Source organism: Nelusetta ayraudi, unplaced genomic scaffold, assembly GCF_046127955.1.
Source record: "Nelusetta ayraudi isolate G7.1 ecotype Tasmania unplaced genomic scaffold, CSIRO-AGI_Nayr_v1 ptg000045l, whole genome shotgun sequence".
Taxonomy (NCBI): domain Eukaryota; kingdom Metazoa; phylum Chordata; class Actinopteri; order Tetraodontiformes; family Monacanthidae; genus Nelusetta; species Nelusetta ayraudi.
The window spans coordinates 4219518-4236467 of NW_027466095.1; the positions used below are offsets into that span (position 1 = coordinate 4219518).

The 16950-nt window shown below is 41.8% G+C and overlaps 2 protein-coding genes and 1 long non-coding RNA gene across 4 annotated transcripts in view; 2 read left to right on the forward strand and 1 right to left on the reverse strand.

Annotated features, from left to right (window-relative positions):
• Nucleotides 1–7615, forward strand: part of inpp5a (inositol polyphosphate-5-phosphatase A) — a 163549-nt gene extending 155934 nt beyond the window's left edge. The window contains exons 14-16 of one of the 2 annotated variants that reach the window (XM_076035658.1): nt 4033–4101; nt 5893–5980; nt 6387–7615. In XM_076035658.1, coding sequence (XP_075891773.1) covers nt 4033–4101; nt 5893–5973 — 150 coding nt within the window. In that variant the 3' untranslated portion in view covers nt 5974–5980; nt 6387–7615. The remainder of the gene's footprint in view (nt 1–4032; nt 4102–5892; nt 5981–6386) is intronic. The other variant, XM_076035657.1, reaches the window with a different exon arrangement.
• LOC142894843 (uncharacterized) overlaps nt 1–16950 on the forward strand; it is a 393438-nt gene that overhangs the window by 355272 nt on the left and 21216 nt on the right. The window lies entirely within an intron of this gene.
• Nucleotides 11071–13219, reverse strand: nkx6.2 (NK6 homeobox 2). Its single transcript, XM_076035660.1, has 3 exons — nt 12284–13219; nt 11652–11824; nt 11071–11329 (listed from the first exon to the last, which is right to left on the reverse strand). Exons 1-3 carry the CDS (start codon nt 12720–12722, stop codon nt 11078–11080), a joined length of 864 nt encoding a protein of 287 aa, XP_075891775.1. The 5' UTR covers nt 12723–13219; the 3' UTR covers nt 11071–11077.

The window sequence follows — 16950 nt, forward strand, 5'->3', positions numbered from 1 at the left end:
AAAAGTAAAATATTTTTTTGCAATTCATTTTTTACAGCTTTTATTGCTTTTATTTCTTTTATTTTGTATGTGTATATATATTAGAGCTGGGCAACGATTAAAAATTTAATCGTAATTAATCGCATGATTTCCCTGATTAATCACGATTAATCGCACCGTATACGCAAAATCCAATAATGAATTTAAAAGAAGTGTATAGTGCACTTTTATTTTAATGTTCTACAATATGAACGACGTCTTTTCTTTTCTGGTTCTGAAGCAGCCAGCGACACACTTTTACAAAATAAAAGCACGTATTGCGGCTAACTGGCGATCAATAAATAAATAAGCCGCGGTGGGTTAAACGAAGGATTAATTGTTGACGCGCATGCAAAAATAATTCCAGTCTTGCTTCGAGGTTCTTTTTTATTTACTTTATTCTTTATCACAATGACCTCCGACGCTCACCCCACCACACCCAGTATCCGAGGCGCACAGGTGAATGTCATTAAATAGCTTTGTGGCTACACCCCACAGTGACACACTCACACCCTCTACCCAGGTGTCAAAGAAGTGCACTCACAAATATGAACAGTAGAAACTCACGGTTAGGGATGGGCGATATGGACTAAAAGTTTTATCACAATAAAAAATAAAAATCAATTCAACTCCATGTTTTGGGATTTTGTTTTGAAACCGCACGAGAAAAAATTGCGTTTACACGAAGCCGTATTTTAGAACTCAAAACAAAAAAAAAGAACAATCCTGTTTACACGGATACACAGGAAACGACTGAAAACGATGTAGTACCTATGCCAGGCCTGGTGTGGCGCCGCAAGTTTATTCCCTGAAGGCGGAAGAAGAAGAAGAACGCCTAAAGCACGCAGTGTTTGCAGAAGCAGTAGCTCGCTAAAAACAAGCGCCACAGAGAACAGAAAGAAAGATCGCTCTTGAAAACACGGTGTGGATAAACGACAGAGTTCAACGTCTGCTCCGAGTAACTTTAGAACACAAAGCCTGAAAAGGTCCATGCTAAAATTGACTCGGAGTTGTGCCAGTAAAAGTTTGCTAACATTTTTGCGTTTCCTGCCTCAACATCCCGGCCCGCCGACCCAAAGTAAAACAGGATGTTTGCAAATCGTTTCCGTGGTGTTTATTTTCACTTTGCACACAATCCACCAACGATTCTCGAGCACGGTGGGTGCGCTATCAGCCCCGTGCTTGTTATTGTGCGACACATGAGCTGCCGGCTGCCAGCAGCGAGTGCGTTGCGCACGTAATTACGTCATCAACAGGTTATCGTCATCGCTATCGGTCATCGTTATTAGCGCGAGATGACATATTCTTACCGCGGTGAATTTTCTGACGATATATCGCAAACGCCAATGTATCGCCCATCCCTACTCACAGCTCCTACAGCACGTGAGCAACATGCGTTAATGCGCGTTAAAGTAAGAGTCGGAGTTTATAAATAAATTAGTGAACGAGATAATAACGCGTTAACTTGCCCAGCCCTAATATATATATGGACTAAAATGACCAGAGGTCAAAGGTCTTGATGAGCATCTCGATCGTTTTGGACAGCTTCGCTACTCTGAATACTACTTTGTTTTTTCTTTTATTAACTGAAACACAAATAAACTGTAATCATAAATAGTTGACAAGTGAGACAATCTTGATAATGTTAACCAATGTTATTTTCTACATGTTTATTTTTCTCTGGACTGAACAGTGACCCCCATCTAAAATAACCTCCCTCTATAACTATAATTCATTAAGAGTGAATACTTTGAACAGAATTTGTATCTAAACACAAACGTCACCAGCATGTTTTTCCAATGTCAGGGTCTAGAAAGTACAGATGATTGTGTGCAAATGTAGGCAGTCAAAAGTGAAAAGTAGTCTCAGAAAGAGAAATACACAAGTAAATTATGTATACCTGAACTACTTACTCAAGTACAGCAACAAAGTGTCTGTACTGTGTTACTTCCCACCTCTCAGCATTAGGAGAGTAAATCGATATTTTGGCCCCTGGAAGTGTGTGAGTTCTGTAAAACGTGATCGTCCAAACAGACCCAGCTGTGCTGCTTGTTTGCTCTTCTTCTCTTTGAGCGCCAGCTAATTGCTTGCAATACGTGGGACGGCGCCCAGCGGGGTTAGTGCATTTTTTTGTTTTTTTGCAGATTGGCTGATGATTCGCCGAGCGTACACACACACACACACACGCACACACGCACGCACACACACGATCATGGGCAACACTCCCTCCCCCCTTTTCTGCATTTTGCAGATTGCAGTAGACGCAGCTCCATAGAACAGCGCGGCCTCATCTATCATGATGCGGTCGGTTAACTCGCCGCAGTGTTATTTTCTGCTCGCCGAGCCCTAACACAGCAAAGGTCGGCCGGCAAGCGTGCGGCGCACCGCCACCTCCGGAACCCCGATAATGAATGTTTAGCCGAGCGAGAGCCTCCCTGTGGTAGCCACATGGTCCCCCTGGTAATTTGTTTATCTGTCTAAAGATTACGTAGGCAAGAAGAAAAAAAGTAAAAAAATAAATAAATCTGCAATTTTCAACTTTATTTTTGTTTTTTTGGGGGGGGTAAATTAGTAGTACGCTTGATGAATGTTCAAGCTCTCCCTCCCCGGCTGAGTAAAGGTGGATTAAGGGCGGAGTTATGCGGTCGGCCGACTTTGCCTGCACTGCGAGATTGGACTGAAGTTCATTTAGATTTCACTTTACGCTTCATCCTCGAGCTTTGTCTCTTTCTTCTGAAGAACTAGCGCAGCTCGGCGGGTCACAGCTGGGAGCTCCCATCCGCCCGCCTGCGTGCGTGCGTGCCTGCGTGCGTGCGTGTGTGTGTGTGCGCGCGTGTACGTCCGCGCGCTTGTGCACGTGCATGTATTTAAAAAGTCTTTAGTTCAACCAGACGAGTGTGATTTATACCCCGGTCTGCGGATGCACGTGCTTGTGTGTAACGGCCTCTCCGTGTGCACAGCACTGAAATTGGAACACAGTCTCCCGCGGGGGGAACCTCCAATGGCGGGAAAAAAACACGTCCACTTTGTGGAATACTAGCACTTTTCTTTTTCTCTCCACGCCTGAAAACCCTCTCCGGCACGCTCGGTCGGATTTGTACACATCTTGATCCTGAATCTGCTGCCTTCAGTAAAACTTGGGAAACTCATTTTTAGAAAAACACCCTTTTATGTTTCTGGCCATTTCCTTGCTCGTCTTGTCTTTTGTCTCGTAGTTATTCAGTGTAAAAACACAGAGCAAATTGGATCTGATCTGACATTTATATCAGAATACCTAAAGATGTTATACACATCCATAAAATCCATTGTTTTTTTTATGTAAAATCATTCACTTGCAAATACAAACCCCAAGCTATTCATTTTGTGCAGCTGCACAGATGGCCATCTTAGTAAAACTTAAAATCAAATTTCCTAAAGATCCAGATTTATTCCTTTCAATAATAGAGCATTGAATATGGAATTTGGTCCATTTAAAATAAACAGTAATAAAAATATATTGATATTGTCCCCACCTTTTGATCCCTTAATGTGTAACTAAACATTTCTGCATAGATGAAAAGTGTTGACATATGTTTTATTGCCCTTTTCATTATTTTATTTTTTTAAGTTTATCATCATCCTGATCCACACTTGAACGTCATTAATCTGAAAGGTAACTGTTAGATCTGTTAACAAATCAGTCTCCTGGACCTGTTTAATTAATTTTAACAAAAAAAAAAACTTTTTTTTAGCACTAGCGTTTCACACTATAAGAATACTTTTATTTTGAAATCCGCGCTGTAATCCCACTAATTATGTTTAATGAAGCGGCTACATTGACTGCTCATCCGTGAACGTGTTGTTCAAAAAAAACATGACACGCTTGTAATGATTGTTCTGTGTAAACACACTGCACACTGTGTGTACTCAATGTGTAGCCGAAGCCGCATTGTGCAGCGTCGGTCCTCCCACAGTCGCTGAGCACAAATTGTTCTCGATGTTCTTACTCTCTGAAATCACCGTGTGTGTCCGCAGCCTGAAAACGAGGAGAAGACGGTCGTCTACAATAACATTGGGCCCAATGTCTGCATGGGGGACCACAAGGTAACCGTGCAGCTTCACTCTCCGTCTTTGTGTGTGTTCATATGTGTGCGTGTGTGTGTTAAAGATTATCGATATGTTAATTCACACCAGCTTGTTTTACCAATTGTTTTACTTGTAGGAGTTACCAGGAAAAAATAAATACAGCTCTGCTTTTTTTTCCCCCCCAACATGAATTATTTCTTCAGGAGTGTCATTGCATCATGAAAGGATTGTATTACCGTTGAGCAGCAGGTGGCAGAAGACCTACAATGAAATGCAGCCTCACTTACAAGTCCTTAATGTACATGACAGCAACACCACACTCTGCCAGCCCCCTCAGCTATTTAAAACAGGGAAGGAAGGCTGCCTCGCGTGTGCAGCTGACCGTGTGGATAAATGAGACTGTGTCTCTTTATGAAACTGGCCTGATGAAACTGATGACGCACTGGGCTGAATCTGATACTTAGAGCATGTTTGCTGTGAGCACCAAAAGGATGCAACTACTGTGGCAATAGGTCCGACTGCTGGGACCCATTCCATTTAGTTAGATATTACTAAAAGCACATGTGCCTGTAATCATGTTTTCCACATTTACCTTTAGTTCACACTGGTGAAGTTGGTCGCTTCTATCTGGACTTTTACACATGAAATATTGTTAATGCAAGTTTGCTCATCATTTTACTCAGACTTAGATTTATTTCCCTTAATTATTGTTTTCGACATCAGTGGTCTAGCCTTGTTGGTAACTACAGAAGAGGATTGGGGCCACAAGAAGAGAAAAAAATAACTACAGGAAGGAGACTTTTTTTTCCCCCATTTCAACATTAAAGTAAAAGTTTTAATTTCGTGAATAAAGTTGAAATTTTGAGATTCAAATCAAAATTTTGAGATTTAAGTCAAAATTTTGAGATTAAAGTCAAAATTTCAAGATTGAAGTCAAATATTCAAAGATGAAAAGCTACGTGCACAAGCCTCCTGACCGTACTTGTATTTTCATCAGTTCTGCTGTGGGCAATGTTATTCCAGCAGCGACCACCTCAGCGACCGACATAATCATCGAGAGCAGACTGATGACTGTGAACACCCGCAGCTAACTGAGGTGTTTGCTGTCCAACTACTGTTACCCACAGTAGACAGGAAACTACTCCGGTGACAACGGGAAGCACGTCACGAGGGTGTACACAGAGAGCCTTTCGTCTTTTGTCACAAAATCTTGACACTTATCTCAAAATTTCAAATTTATTCACAACATTTTTCTTTAATCTCAAAATCTCGACTTCAATCTCGAAATTTCAGACACAATCCCAAAATGGAAAAAAAAAAAAACAAGTCTTCCGATAATTTTTTTTTTTTCTATTCTTGTAGCTCTAATCCATATATCCTGAGACAAAAAAAACTGCCACAAAGTTGTTATTTTATTTTTCCCCTGAGCCGACGGCGCGAAACACAGTGGCCTCAGTCTGGGCGGGGGTCAGACACCAGGGGAGGCGCCTGGGGGTCAGCTCCTTCACCAACACTGTATGTCACACAGACGGTGGTGTGTGTGTGTGAGGTGACCCGCGCTCACCGGGAGACACTGCAAGCACTTCGCTCTCGCCCGCCGCACACCGCTGCTAAAATCACAGCAGTCCATGTTTAGATAAAAAAAAAAAAAAAAAGTGTCCGGCGTCGTTAACGCTCGGGCCCAAAAATGTTCACCGCCGCCGCCGTGTGAGTTTAACCCGCGTGACACGGCTGCGCGGAGAGGGAAAAGGGGGAATGTTAAAGGGGAAATGTCTCTAACTGTGGATGCTCTCTGTGCCCCTTTGCCAGCCTGTCTTCCTGTCCTTCCGAATAACAGCGGGGGCAGGTAAACCTAATGCAAATAAGCACAAGTGTTGTGTGGTGCAGTGATGTCGTGGTAAATATTCATTTTTTTCTTTTCTACAATTCTTCCCATTGTTGCAAAAAAGAAAAATGTTTTTTTTGCTTGGCTTGACATGTCATGACTTTGCACACAGAGGGCCCTGGAGAGTTTTATTCCCGAATAAAACGTCCTCGGTGGAGGGGAAAAGAAAAAAAAAAAAAAAAATTATGCTAACGCGATTGCTTAAAATGCTTTTGACATTTTAAGGCGTTTTGTTTTTGTGCATTGATATTCTTTTCTCTACAAGCCAAAGCTGCATTTCGCATTCTGTCTTTAACCAAAAAAAAAAAAAAACCAAAGCAGAGCTAACAACGCCATCAGATCGTGATGCCATGTTGTCTGTCAGCAGTGACCTCTCACTCTGTGGAGATAAAACGCTCCCCTTTCCCCCCCCCTACAGGAAAGTGTTGCCAAAGGGGAGAGAAGATATTCCGTGAAGCACCTCTGTGAGACCACCGGGGAACACACACACACACACGCATACACGCACACGCACACACACACACACACACACACACAGAGTCACGCACAGGCACTCGCGCGCACGCACGCACGCACTGACACAAAACACACACTTTGCACACGCAAAAAAACACCCTGACAAAGTTTTTTTTTGGCACTCGCAGTCGACCCTGACGCCTCATCCTCTCGCCAAACTCGGCTTCTTCTTCTTCTTCTCCTTCTTCTTCTTCTTCTTCTTCTTCTGCTTCTCCTTTCCATAAAACACTTGTGGGGATGTGGACGAGCGCCCCGAGGGCTCCGGCTCTTGGACAAGACACACATCGCTGACCTCGCTGTTGCCATGCAAAGCCCCTCCCCCTCCTCCCACCTCTGGCTCCTCACTGAAGAAGGAGAAAAGAAAAAGCGGGACAGACAGACGGACCCTTCTCTCTCCACGCCAAAACTCTAAAGTGAAACGAGCCCTACTACGTAGTTTTTTTTAGACACAGTGCTTGCCTGTTGTTTGTTTTTATGTTTTATTTCTATTTGTGGTTAGGTTTGCCTCTACATGTAGACGCCACTTCCAGCAGAGCAGGTATTCAAAAAAGAGAGAAGTGCAATGCAAAAGCAAAACAAAAAAAAAAAGCGAGTTGTGTATCTAAGTTAGGGTTATTTGCACATTGGACAGTATAACAAAAGAGTTGTCGATGCCGTTCTCTCTCTCTCTCTCTCTCTTTCTCTCTCTCTCTCTCTCCCTCTCCCCCCTCTCCCTCTCTCTCTACCTGTCTCTCTACCTGTCTCTCTCTAGTCCCTTTTGTTGAAATAGATGCACACCCCCACCTCCCTCCCAGCAAATGACGAAAATGTCTTTTTTTTTTTCTGATTTTTTTTTTTTCCACATTTGTTTTCGAGTTGTTGTCGTCGTCGTCGTCGTCGTCGTCGTGTGCACAACACACTGCCATGCCTGACACATCGATTGAGTCTCATTTTATATACTGTACTTTTTAAAGAAAAGAGATAATTTATAATTCTTACCAAAATGTTGAAGTGCGTCCCTGTGGCCGTGCTGACCTCCCGTGCAGCCGGCGGCCTGGGAGAAACGGTTTCAGTGATTTATTGCCTATTGAGAATGTTTTAAGCAGTGCCATAGACCATGCAAGTATATAAGATAATGTTTCATATACATATATATATATGTATATATATATATATATATATATATATATATATATATATATATATATATATATATATATATATATATATATATATATATATATATATATATATATATATATATATATATATATATATATATATATATATATATATATATATATATATATATATATATATATATATATATATATATATATACATATAATAGCACTCTCACATTATGTCATTATTCTTCTTACGCTAACTTATTTCTATGATATTACGGTTTGAATGTTATATTTTTTAGGTAGGCTTGGGTATCCTTAAAAATGTAAACTTTTTTTTTGTTTTTTTTTGTTTTTGTTACTGCGTTATGGTGCCAAGTATCCTACACAGAAACAGAGTGTGTAAACGTTCTAGTTAAGATGATTAAGATGGTGTAAAATGTAAGGAGGGCGTGGGTAAACAAACAAAAAAAAAAAAATCAAGAAAGTAACTCTAAAAGGCAGCAAAGAGGAGGAAGTCTTGCTTTTTACGTGTTTATTATGTTGCCTTCAATGACTCGTCGATAATTTGAGCATTAGAGAATTTCAGTTTCCTTTAGTACACTACAGGTTTCTCACAGTGTGAAGACTCGGACTGATTGTTATTATTATTATTATTAGTTCATTTAAATCACCAAGTATAAATAATTTTGTGCCTGCGCCAGGTTTTTCTGTTGTCTCGTGTGATTTGGTCAATATTATAAGAAAAAGAAAAAAACCCTGCTTGTTTTTGTTCCTGCTGAACATTGTGACTATGCTGTAAGGGCTTTAGGCTGCAGTTTTTGTTTGTTTTTTCACTCCATCTTATAAAAAGCAGATAGAGATTTTTTGTTTGTTTGTTCGTTTTGTTTCCTCTAGCCCCTCTCTGGACGGCCAGGCCTCTGCTGTAGGTGATGCAGTTCTCAAGCAATAAACCGGTAGAGCTCCAACTGGCTGCTTGTCCCTCATTACGTCCCTTCGGCGTCCGGTGGATCGCAGCCGAAAACACGATTTTTTTTTTTATTTTATTTTTTTTAAACGAATGAATATAAATTGCTTTGTGACAATCGAACACGTTATTTAGAGGAAGACGTTAAGATTGGCTTGTTTTGTCCAAAACTACCCGTGTTCGGCAGTGGTTACGAGAAGGCACCGGATGCCGCGAATAAAACTTTATTCTACATACAAGAACAAAGTCAGTTTGAACACTGATTTTGCTCCACAAACGTCATAACCGGCTGTTAAAAATACAAAGAATACAAATGTTTGCCTTGAGATTAGTAATCCCTGGATGTAAATTTAACAGCCAGGTTCGATCTGCAAGAAATGCTGGAGAGAGAGAGAGAAGAGAGAGAGAGAGAGAGAGAGAGAGAGAGAGAGAGAGAGAGAGAGAGAGAGAGAGAGAGAGAGAGAGAGAGAAACTTTTGTCGTCGAAGAAGGCAGTGTAACTTTTACAACGAGATTGGGGCGTAGCGTTGCAAAACGGACAAGAGTGGGCGTTTATAGCAGGCATTCTCTGGAATTAAATACAAAGCCGACGGAGATACATCTAATAAAGTATGGAATTAATGAAAGAGATCATGTAAATGGATAAGAACACTACTGCTCATTTTGTTCCGCGTCCGTCGAAGAGGGTTTGTTTTAGAAAGCGAGACTAAAATCCGTCCTTCAGAACGGCCCAATCGATCAGTTCAAGTCGAATCTGGTGAAAGATGAAAGGGTTACAAATACAAAATGAGAAAGGTGACACGTTGCTAATTCGTTAACCTTAGTGACGGAAATAACATGATGTTGATAAAACAGAAAATCAAATAAATCCGTTTTCTGAAAAGTTTTCACTTTTCATCGTAATATTTTCTAGTTAAATACAAACTGACAGATACTTGCAATGCTTTTTTGTAAGAAGGAAATTTAATTCTGGATAGTAATCATTTATCTTTAATTTATTTTTAGCCCATACATTCAATCAAAACTCACAGCTGAACAAAAATGCTTGTTAAATAATTTATTTATAATACAACGTCTTTTTTCTCTCCCACATAAACCTTCCCGGAAGCAACAATACTCTCCTCAATCCCAACAAAACAAAGATCGCAAAGTTTTCTTCTTCCGCTGACAAAGTGAAACATAATAAAAAATAAAACTTTTCCGGTTAAATCAACTGGGAGGAGGGGGACGGGGGGGGGAGAAAGGACGTTAAAACAAACTGTTTTTACAGTGATTATTTACAGGACTGCCGTGGGCAACACCCCAAAACTAAGAGTTAAACAAAATAAAAGTGGAAGCAGCGGGTTTGTTTTGTTGTTGTTTTTTTTGTTTTGTTTTGTTTTGTTTTGTTTTTTTTTGGTGCGACAGCGCGTCCGGGATGCGGAGGAAGTTAAGAGGGTGCGGAGGCTGCGACGTTGGAAAAACAAACATCTTATTCAGTAAAAAATAGATATGTACAGTCTGACGTATAGGCTCATCTTTACAGCTAAAGCACAAATCGTTCGGTCCACTGAGGATCTCCCATCCTTCAGGACAGCGGATACCCTGCATGGTTACATTGAGCTTTAGAAGCGTCATCCCCTCCACCACCACCTTCTCATCCGCACCTGCAACTCTTTTGCACATGCGTCCGGGTTGCGGGTGTGTGTGTGTGTGTGTGTGTGTGTGTGTGTGTGTGTGTGTGTGTGTGTGTGTGTGTGTGTGTGTGTGTGTGTGTGTGGAGGGGGGTGATCTGACGACCGCGGTGCCATTAAAGCTGATTTATTTCGACATTAGTATTTCACTCGGAATTTAAACGCTCCGTCTCGAGCTGACGAGGCCGATTCGACGCGAAGTGGAACTCATTATCTCATCAGGACCTTCCGGTTCACCTGAAGTCACAGTACACAAAGTAGTCCAAAATGTATATATTGTGACTAGCGGTAATCAATCAGATGCGATGATAATCCCATTTATAGAATTTTTTTTTTTTTTTCGTTTAAAAAAAAAAAAAAACACAAACTTTTTGTTCCGTAAAAACGCAAGCGCGTCCTCTTTTTTTGTGTGTATGTTTTGTTTGTGTGTTTGTTTCTGCCCTCTTAAGCTAACAGAAGCTCGTCACCATCAGTCTTTTTGAAAGGCCGGTAACTGACAGGAGGTGCGTGTCCGTGCGTCACTTGTCTGCGCCAGCTTAGCGAAGTGGTAGACGCAGCCGAGCCGAGCCGAGCCGAATGCGTCCCAACTCGGGCACGTTTTGGTCAGCGCGTCTTGGTGCAACGCAACAACAACAACAAACAAACAAACAAAAAATAATAATAATAATAATAATATTCTTTTTTTAAAATAATAATAATAAAAAAATGAAACACGAACCCACTGAGGCGCGCGTCCTGTAATGTCAGATGGGGGTGAGGAGGAGTTCTTACGCACCCCCCCACATCCACCCACGCCTCGTGCACGCACGGACCCACCTCCCCTCCCGCCCCCCTCCCAGCTGTGGCCCTCACAAGGTGTCCGAGCTGTTGCTGCAGGGGCTGATGAGCGCCAAGTTGCCGGTCGCCTTGTGCTTTTTCAACAGTCTCGTGATCTTCTCGTCGTCCGAGTTGGGGTCCAGCGGCTTGTTGTACTCGTCGTCGTCCTCGTTGTCCGAGCTCTCCTTCATCTTCTCCGTCTCCGAGTCGTGCTTCTTCTTGGCCGTGGCCATCTCCGCCGCGTGCCTCTTCCGCCACTTGGTCCGTCGGTTCTGGAACCAGACCTGTGGACGATGGACAACTGGTGGGTTTGGCGCTCAACAGGTCCGCAAAAGTGAGGCGCGAGTGTGTGGCCATCCTGAGCAGTGGACCGAAAACAGCTTGACAGGAACAGCTGATCGCCAAGGAATTGGCTTAATATTGCCACTGGCTCGTTCATTCTTAATGGTAACTAAAAATTAGTTGGCGGATAAAAAAAAAAAAAGCAAATCCCAACCAGTTTAAATAAAACATTATTATTATTATTATTATTATTATTATTATTATTATTATTATTATTATTATTATTATTATTATTGTCAGTAGTAGTAGTAGTAGTAGTAGTACCTTGACTTGGCTCTCCGTCATCCCTAAAGAGTAGGCCAGTCGGGCTCTCTCCGGGCCGGCCAGGTACTTGGTCTGCTCGAATGTTTTTTCCAGTGCAAAAATCTGCTGTCCTGAAAACGTAGGTCGGGAGTGCTTCTTTTTGCCGTCCTTGTCCATCATCAAGCTGGTTTGAGCTGTAAAGTAATGATATTAAAAAAAAAAGAAAAACGAACACAATCAGACTCGGACGTTTTACACACTGCGTAGGTTTGACGGTTGTTGAATATGACGTGCGTTCCTCGAGATTGCAGCGAGTCTTGTTCAATTTAGGGTTAAACTGTCAAAACAGCAGATAAGCATGAACCTGCATCTGTCACACATTTTTTTTTTTTTTGTTATCGTGATGCTGCAAACCTGACTTCTTTTTTTTTCTTTTGCAGAGGTGTCACGACTTAAATTCAACATTAGTTGCGGATATGTAACTAATGTTGAAACAACGTAAATCTCCTTTGTGATAATAAATGCCTTTTAAGTGCAAAGTCTGCTGTTTTGGAGTGTGTTGAATCTAAAAGGGTAGTAATTATCCCGGTGTGCAGAAACTAAATGAGCAGTAATAATAAACATCACAGTGTGCACACAGGGGGAGGACTTACTGGGACAGGGCACCCGCGGGTCCCTCCAGGGAGAGCTCTGCATCACCCCGGGCCAGAAGATCGGCGCTCTCCCCGGCAGCTCGGCCAGCGGCTTCGGGTACCGAGACACGGCCGGACTGAAGTACATCCCTGCGGCTGCTGCGGCGGCGGCGGCGGCCGTGGTGGCCAGGCCGTTTATCCGGGGGAAGCCGGAGAGCAGCTGGCCGGCTGTGGTGATGGGTCTGCCCAGGATGTCGCTTATTCCGTGCGGGGTGCCCATGGAGATATGGGAGTTGAGAGTGGACAGCGAGGGAGCCTTGAAACCTGCCGGGCTCTGCTGCAGCGCGTACGGGAAGAGGGACGTCTTCATCTCGGTCATGTTGTGCAACGCCGCCAGCGGGGTGCTGCCCAGGACGAACGCACTCTGCCGGTTAGCTTCCATTTGCCCGATCGCTAACATTGGTGAACATGAATCACCGAGCTTGCGTTAAGAAAACAAAACAAAATAAATAAATAAATAAAATAAATAAAATAAAAATAAAAACACTATGTATGTGTGATGGGGATCTGACGGGGGGAGAGTAAAAAAAAAAAAAAAAAAAAAACCCGAAAAAGGTGAAAGTCAAGTCCAGTCCTGGTCCAAAAGTATCCTGGGCGAGGAGGAAGAAAACTGTTGAAAGGTTAAAATAAACTTCGATTTAAAAAAAATTAAAAAAAAAATAAATAAAAAAGAATAGAGGGAAACTTCTCTCTGGGGAAGCACGACCAAAACTCCCCGCGAACTCTTTCTTTCTTTCTCCCGCGTTTATTTGCGCTCGGTGTCTGTCAGCTGGAAGAAAGCTCACCGCAAGAATCCTCGCGGAAGTCGGCCACTCTGCTGATGTTTTTTTTAGTGGTTTTGATGGGAACCATTAAGGCTCCGACTTGTCTTTCCATAAATTGACTCGCTCTCGGCTGGGAGTGAAAGCGGGGATCCGCTGATAATAGCGGCAGCCACCTGCCCGAGCGCAATTCCCATTGGACGGGGCGGAGTGAGACGGCTATCTGATTGGAGAGAACAGAGATGCCCCCCCCATCCCCCCCCTCACACACACACACACACACACACACACACACACACACACACACACACACACACACACACACGTGCGTTAAGCCAGACGGACGTTGCTTTGAGGGACCGTCGGAAATAGTGGTATTCGCGTGTTCATGCGGTCCCCAGTACTGACTGGGACAAACTGGATGTATCAATCCCTTCATTGGACCAGGGTCATTTCAGTGCGGCAACACAGCCGAAAGGCAAAAGTGGGACTAGCCTTTATCATGAAATTATTCGTTTTTGAAATTTGATTATTGAATAACCTTGAAAGTTACATTTTTGAAGAAAACTCTGGTTTCTCATCTTTCTCCCAAAGGAAAATGATCCTCGATACATAGAGGAATTAAAAAATAAATATCATTTCAAAGAACGAAACCCATTGCCCAACACAAACGAGATTTAAAAAAAAAAAAAATGAAATATCTAAAATTAGTTTTAGAATGATTTTTTTTGTCTGAAGTGGGCCTGAACGCATCACCAGCAGCACTCTATTAAGACCTTGAGCGGCTTCGTTAATGACGCATCTCACGCCGCGGAAACCTTTGTTTCCACTTAGCCTGTGGCAGAGAAAATACATGTAAATATGGACTGGTAGCTCACACAATTGAGTAGAATAATGGAGTCAAAAGAGAACCGTGCTGAGTTAAAAGTGATGCTACTTTTACCAAAAAAAAAAACAAAAACAAAGCAACAACGAATGATTTTGATTTAAAATTAAAATGTCAAAAAAAAAAAAAAAAAAAAAGTCATGTTAGTTGTAAATGATCTATTTTGTTGTTTTGCTTCTTAAGAAGGGGTTTCGAAATATTCTAACATTTTGCCATTTGAAAATGTTTTATCGTTCAAACATGAGCTAAATCAATAATTTAAAACTAACGGAACGGAACTATTTCAGACCGTATAATATATTATACATATATTTTTTTCTTACTTAAATTTTTTTTTTAAAGGATGCCTGCCCATACAAAATATCAGTCACTTGCCTCATCTGATAAATCGGCGGCCGCTCGTTACGGTACCCAGTAAACTCTTAAAAGGACAAGAAGCCGCTTTTTAAACGAGCAGGATTGGGTCTAATCTGTGTTTTTGAGACAAACTGCGTTATTACGCGGAGAGCGTGTGGGGAAGAAAGGCCAGAGCGACTCCAGTCATCACTGTGAGTGCTATAATATTTTATGGAGATGCGAGAGGGTTGTAAGAGTGAAATATGGCCACGTTAGGCTTCGGCAAATGCACCTTGCTGCCCATTTGCTCACCAGGGAAAGATTGTGGATTTTAAAAGGTTTTCAACGCGAGGTGATTCACAATTTTGACTGTATTTCTTCAAGTTGAAGGGATGCAGTATACGCGCGTTTTCTAATTCTGTAAATGGCCCTCTTATTTCTGATTTATATCGGTGTATTTCCACCCCGATCATATACACCGGTTTTATTAGCCAGCCGAGTTTGGAAGTCTTTCTAAAATGATCACTATACAGGGAAGTTGCAGGGGGGGGATAAAACTCTCTTCACAACACGTGTGTGTGCGCGCGCGCGTTATTTTTTAACGCAACTGAAAGGGAAAAAAAAATAAATCATTTTTTTCCCCTTCCTTTTTGTGAGATGTGACACATTTAAATAGAACAGTAAGTGGCCGACACGCATAGGGCCAGTGACAGAAAGATTGGCTGCTATTAATGCTCATATCTGCAAGCCAAAGACACGGGGCTGCCAAAGAGCCCGTCAACGCACAATAATCGCAATTTAACATAATGAATGATTCACTTTTTCATATCGCCAGAATTTTATAGATGCAGCAAAGTGAGCACATTTTCAAATTAACATTTTAAGGTAATTAGGTAGTTGCAGGAAGATGGAATAAGCGGACCGAATGGTTGCTCATTAGGAAAAATATTATGAGCCGATGAAGACGAATAATAATAATAACAATAACAATAATAATAATAATAATAATAATAATAATAATAATAATAATAATAATAATAATAATTTTATTTTAAAGTAAATAAAAGAACGTGCACTCTTTTTCTCAAACGAACCAACCCTGTGACTTTTGTCGGTCTGCTGATTATGCGCACAGCCCGCCGCTGGTCCCGTGCGCGTAATGTAAAGGAGAACGGGTTAATAAACAGTGTCGCGATGATCTTATCTGAGTGTGTGACGGGCTGACAGAACCGAGGCAGATGGCAACAGATTAAAGGATGCTGGGACAGAAAAAGGCAAGAGGGGTTTTTGACGTCAGAGGGGAACCTCGGAGACCGAGGCGCTCAGCTGTGTCTTCAGCCCGCAGGACACCAGAGCAGAGCTACATTCCGTAATATAGTCCACGGACGCTGATCCGGCAGAGTCACTGGTGGTTATCAGACACAATACACACGACCATCGTTTGACAGATGTTTCCCCTGTATCAAATTGGATTTACCCTCTTTTTTTTTTTTTTTTTTTCTCCCGTTAAAAATCAGCAGGAGATTAATGGTCAGTCAATGTATGTCAACTGGTCAGTGCGTGGGACGGTTGTATACGCCGCCGTTCTTTGACCAGGCCCGCCCTCTAGTGGCACCACGAAGAAACTCAACGATTATGTTTCGTCGCCTTTGGTGGGAGAGGGAAACGTGTCATCAGACAATCATTTTAAAAAAAATGATGTTGATCCGGGTGGACACTGCTCATCATGAACTCTCAATGGATTGAAAACCAACTGTACCTCTTTCTGTAGTCTTTGTCTGTAGAGGATGTTTGTGATGCCTCTGAAACATCTCGATTTCCCTGTGTGTGTGTGTGTGTGTGTGTGTGTGTGTGTGTGTGTGTGTGTGTGTGTGTGTGTGTGTCTGTCTGTCTGTCTGTCTGTCTGTTTTTTCTTTTTTTTAATAAATTACTTGGAAATTCGATTTACTGATCGACTTGTGTGTGCGCACGCACGTACACACTTGCTTATAATTTCACCCATAAGAAATTATATATATATATATATATATATATATATATATATATATATATATATATATATATATATATATACATATATATATATATATATATATATATATATATATAATGTTATTTTAAAGACTGCGATCACCACAAGATGTACTGGAATACAGCGGAGTCATCTGGCTGAAGGCGATGATTCGTGAACAGGTGGCGGGAGGATAAAATGAAGAAAACGCTTGTGGCGAACTTTTTTGAAAAAGAAAAGAAAAGAGAAAAAAAGAACAAAAAAAAAAATCTATTGGAATAGTGAAAATGGGAATAGGTGGTACACAAACACATTGACCAGCAGACTGGACCAACATTTAACATGTCTCCTCATGTCATGGAGGCTCTATTCTTCCATCGTGATTACATGAAATCATTTAATCACAATGAAAACTCATTTGGGTTTACACATCACCGACACGCCAGTGTCATTCGATCATATTAAACTCTTCACAGTGAGGTATAGCACTTGCCCCCATGCTAAGCATGAACACATCTTGACCACTAGATGGCGACCTGGCCCAAGAGGACCACTGGCGGAGTCGTTGACAGTCTGCCCTCATTAGGCAACATCCGCCCTATAGGTAAGTTTTATTTTCTTCTTAATTTCACAT

What these genes read in the sequence shown, in the direction of transcription:
- nkx6.2 (XM_076035660.1), bottom strand. Translation starts at nt 12,722, where the DNA reads ATGTTAGCGATCGGGCAAATGGAAGCTAACCGGCAGAGTGCGTTCGTC. An exon ending in CCCGCGGGTGCCCTGTCCCA is followed by an intron (nt 11,825 to 12,283) that starts GTAAGTCCTCCC and finishes ATTACTTTACAG; the next exon opens with CTCAAACCAGCTTGATGATG. An exon ending in TGACGGAGAGCCAAGTCAAG is followed by an intron (nt 11,330 to 11,651) that starts GTACTACTACTA and finishes CATCGTCCACAG; the next exon opens with GTCTGGTTCCAGAACCGACG.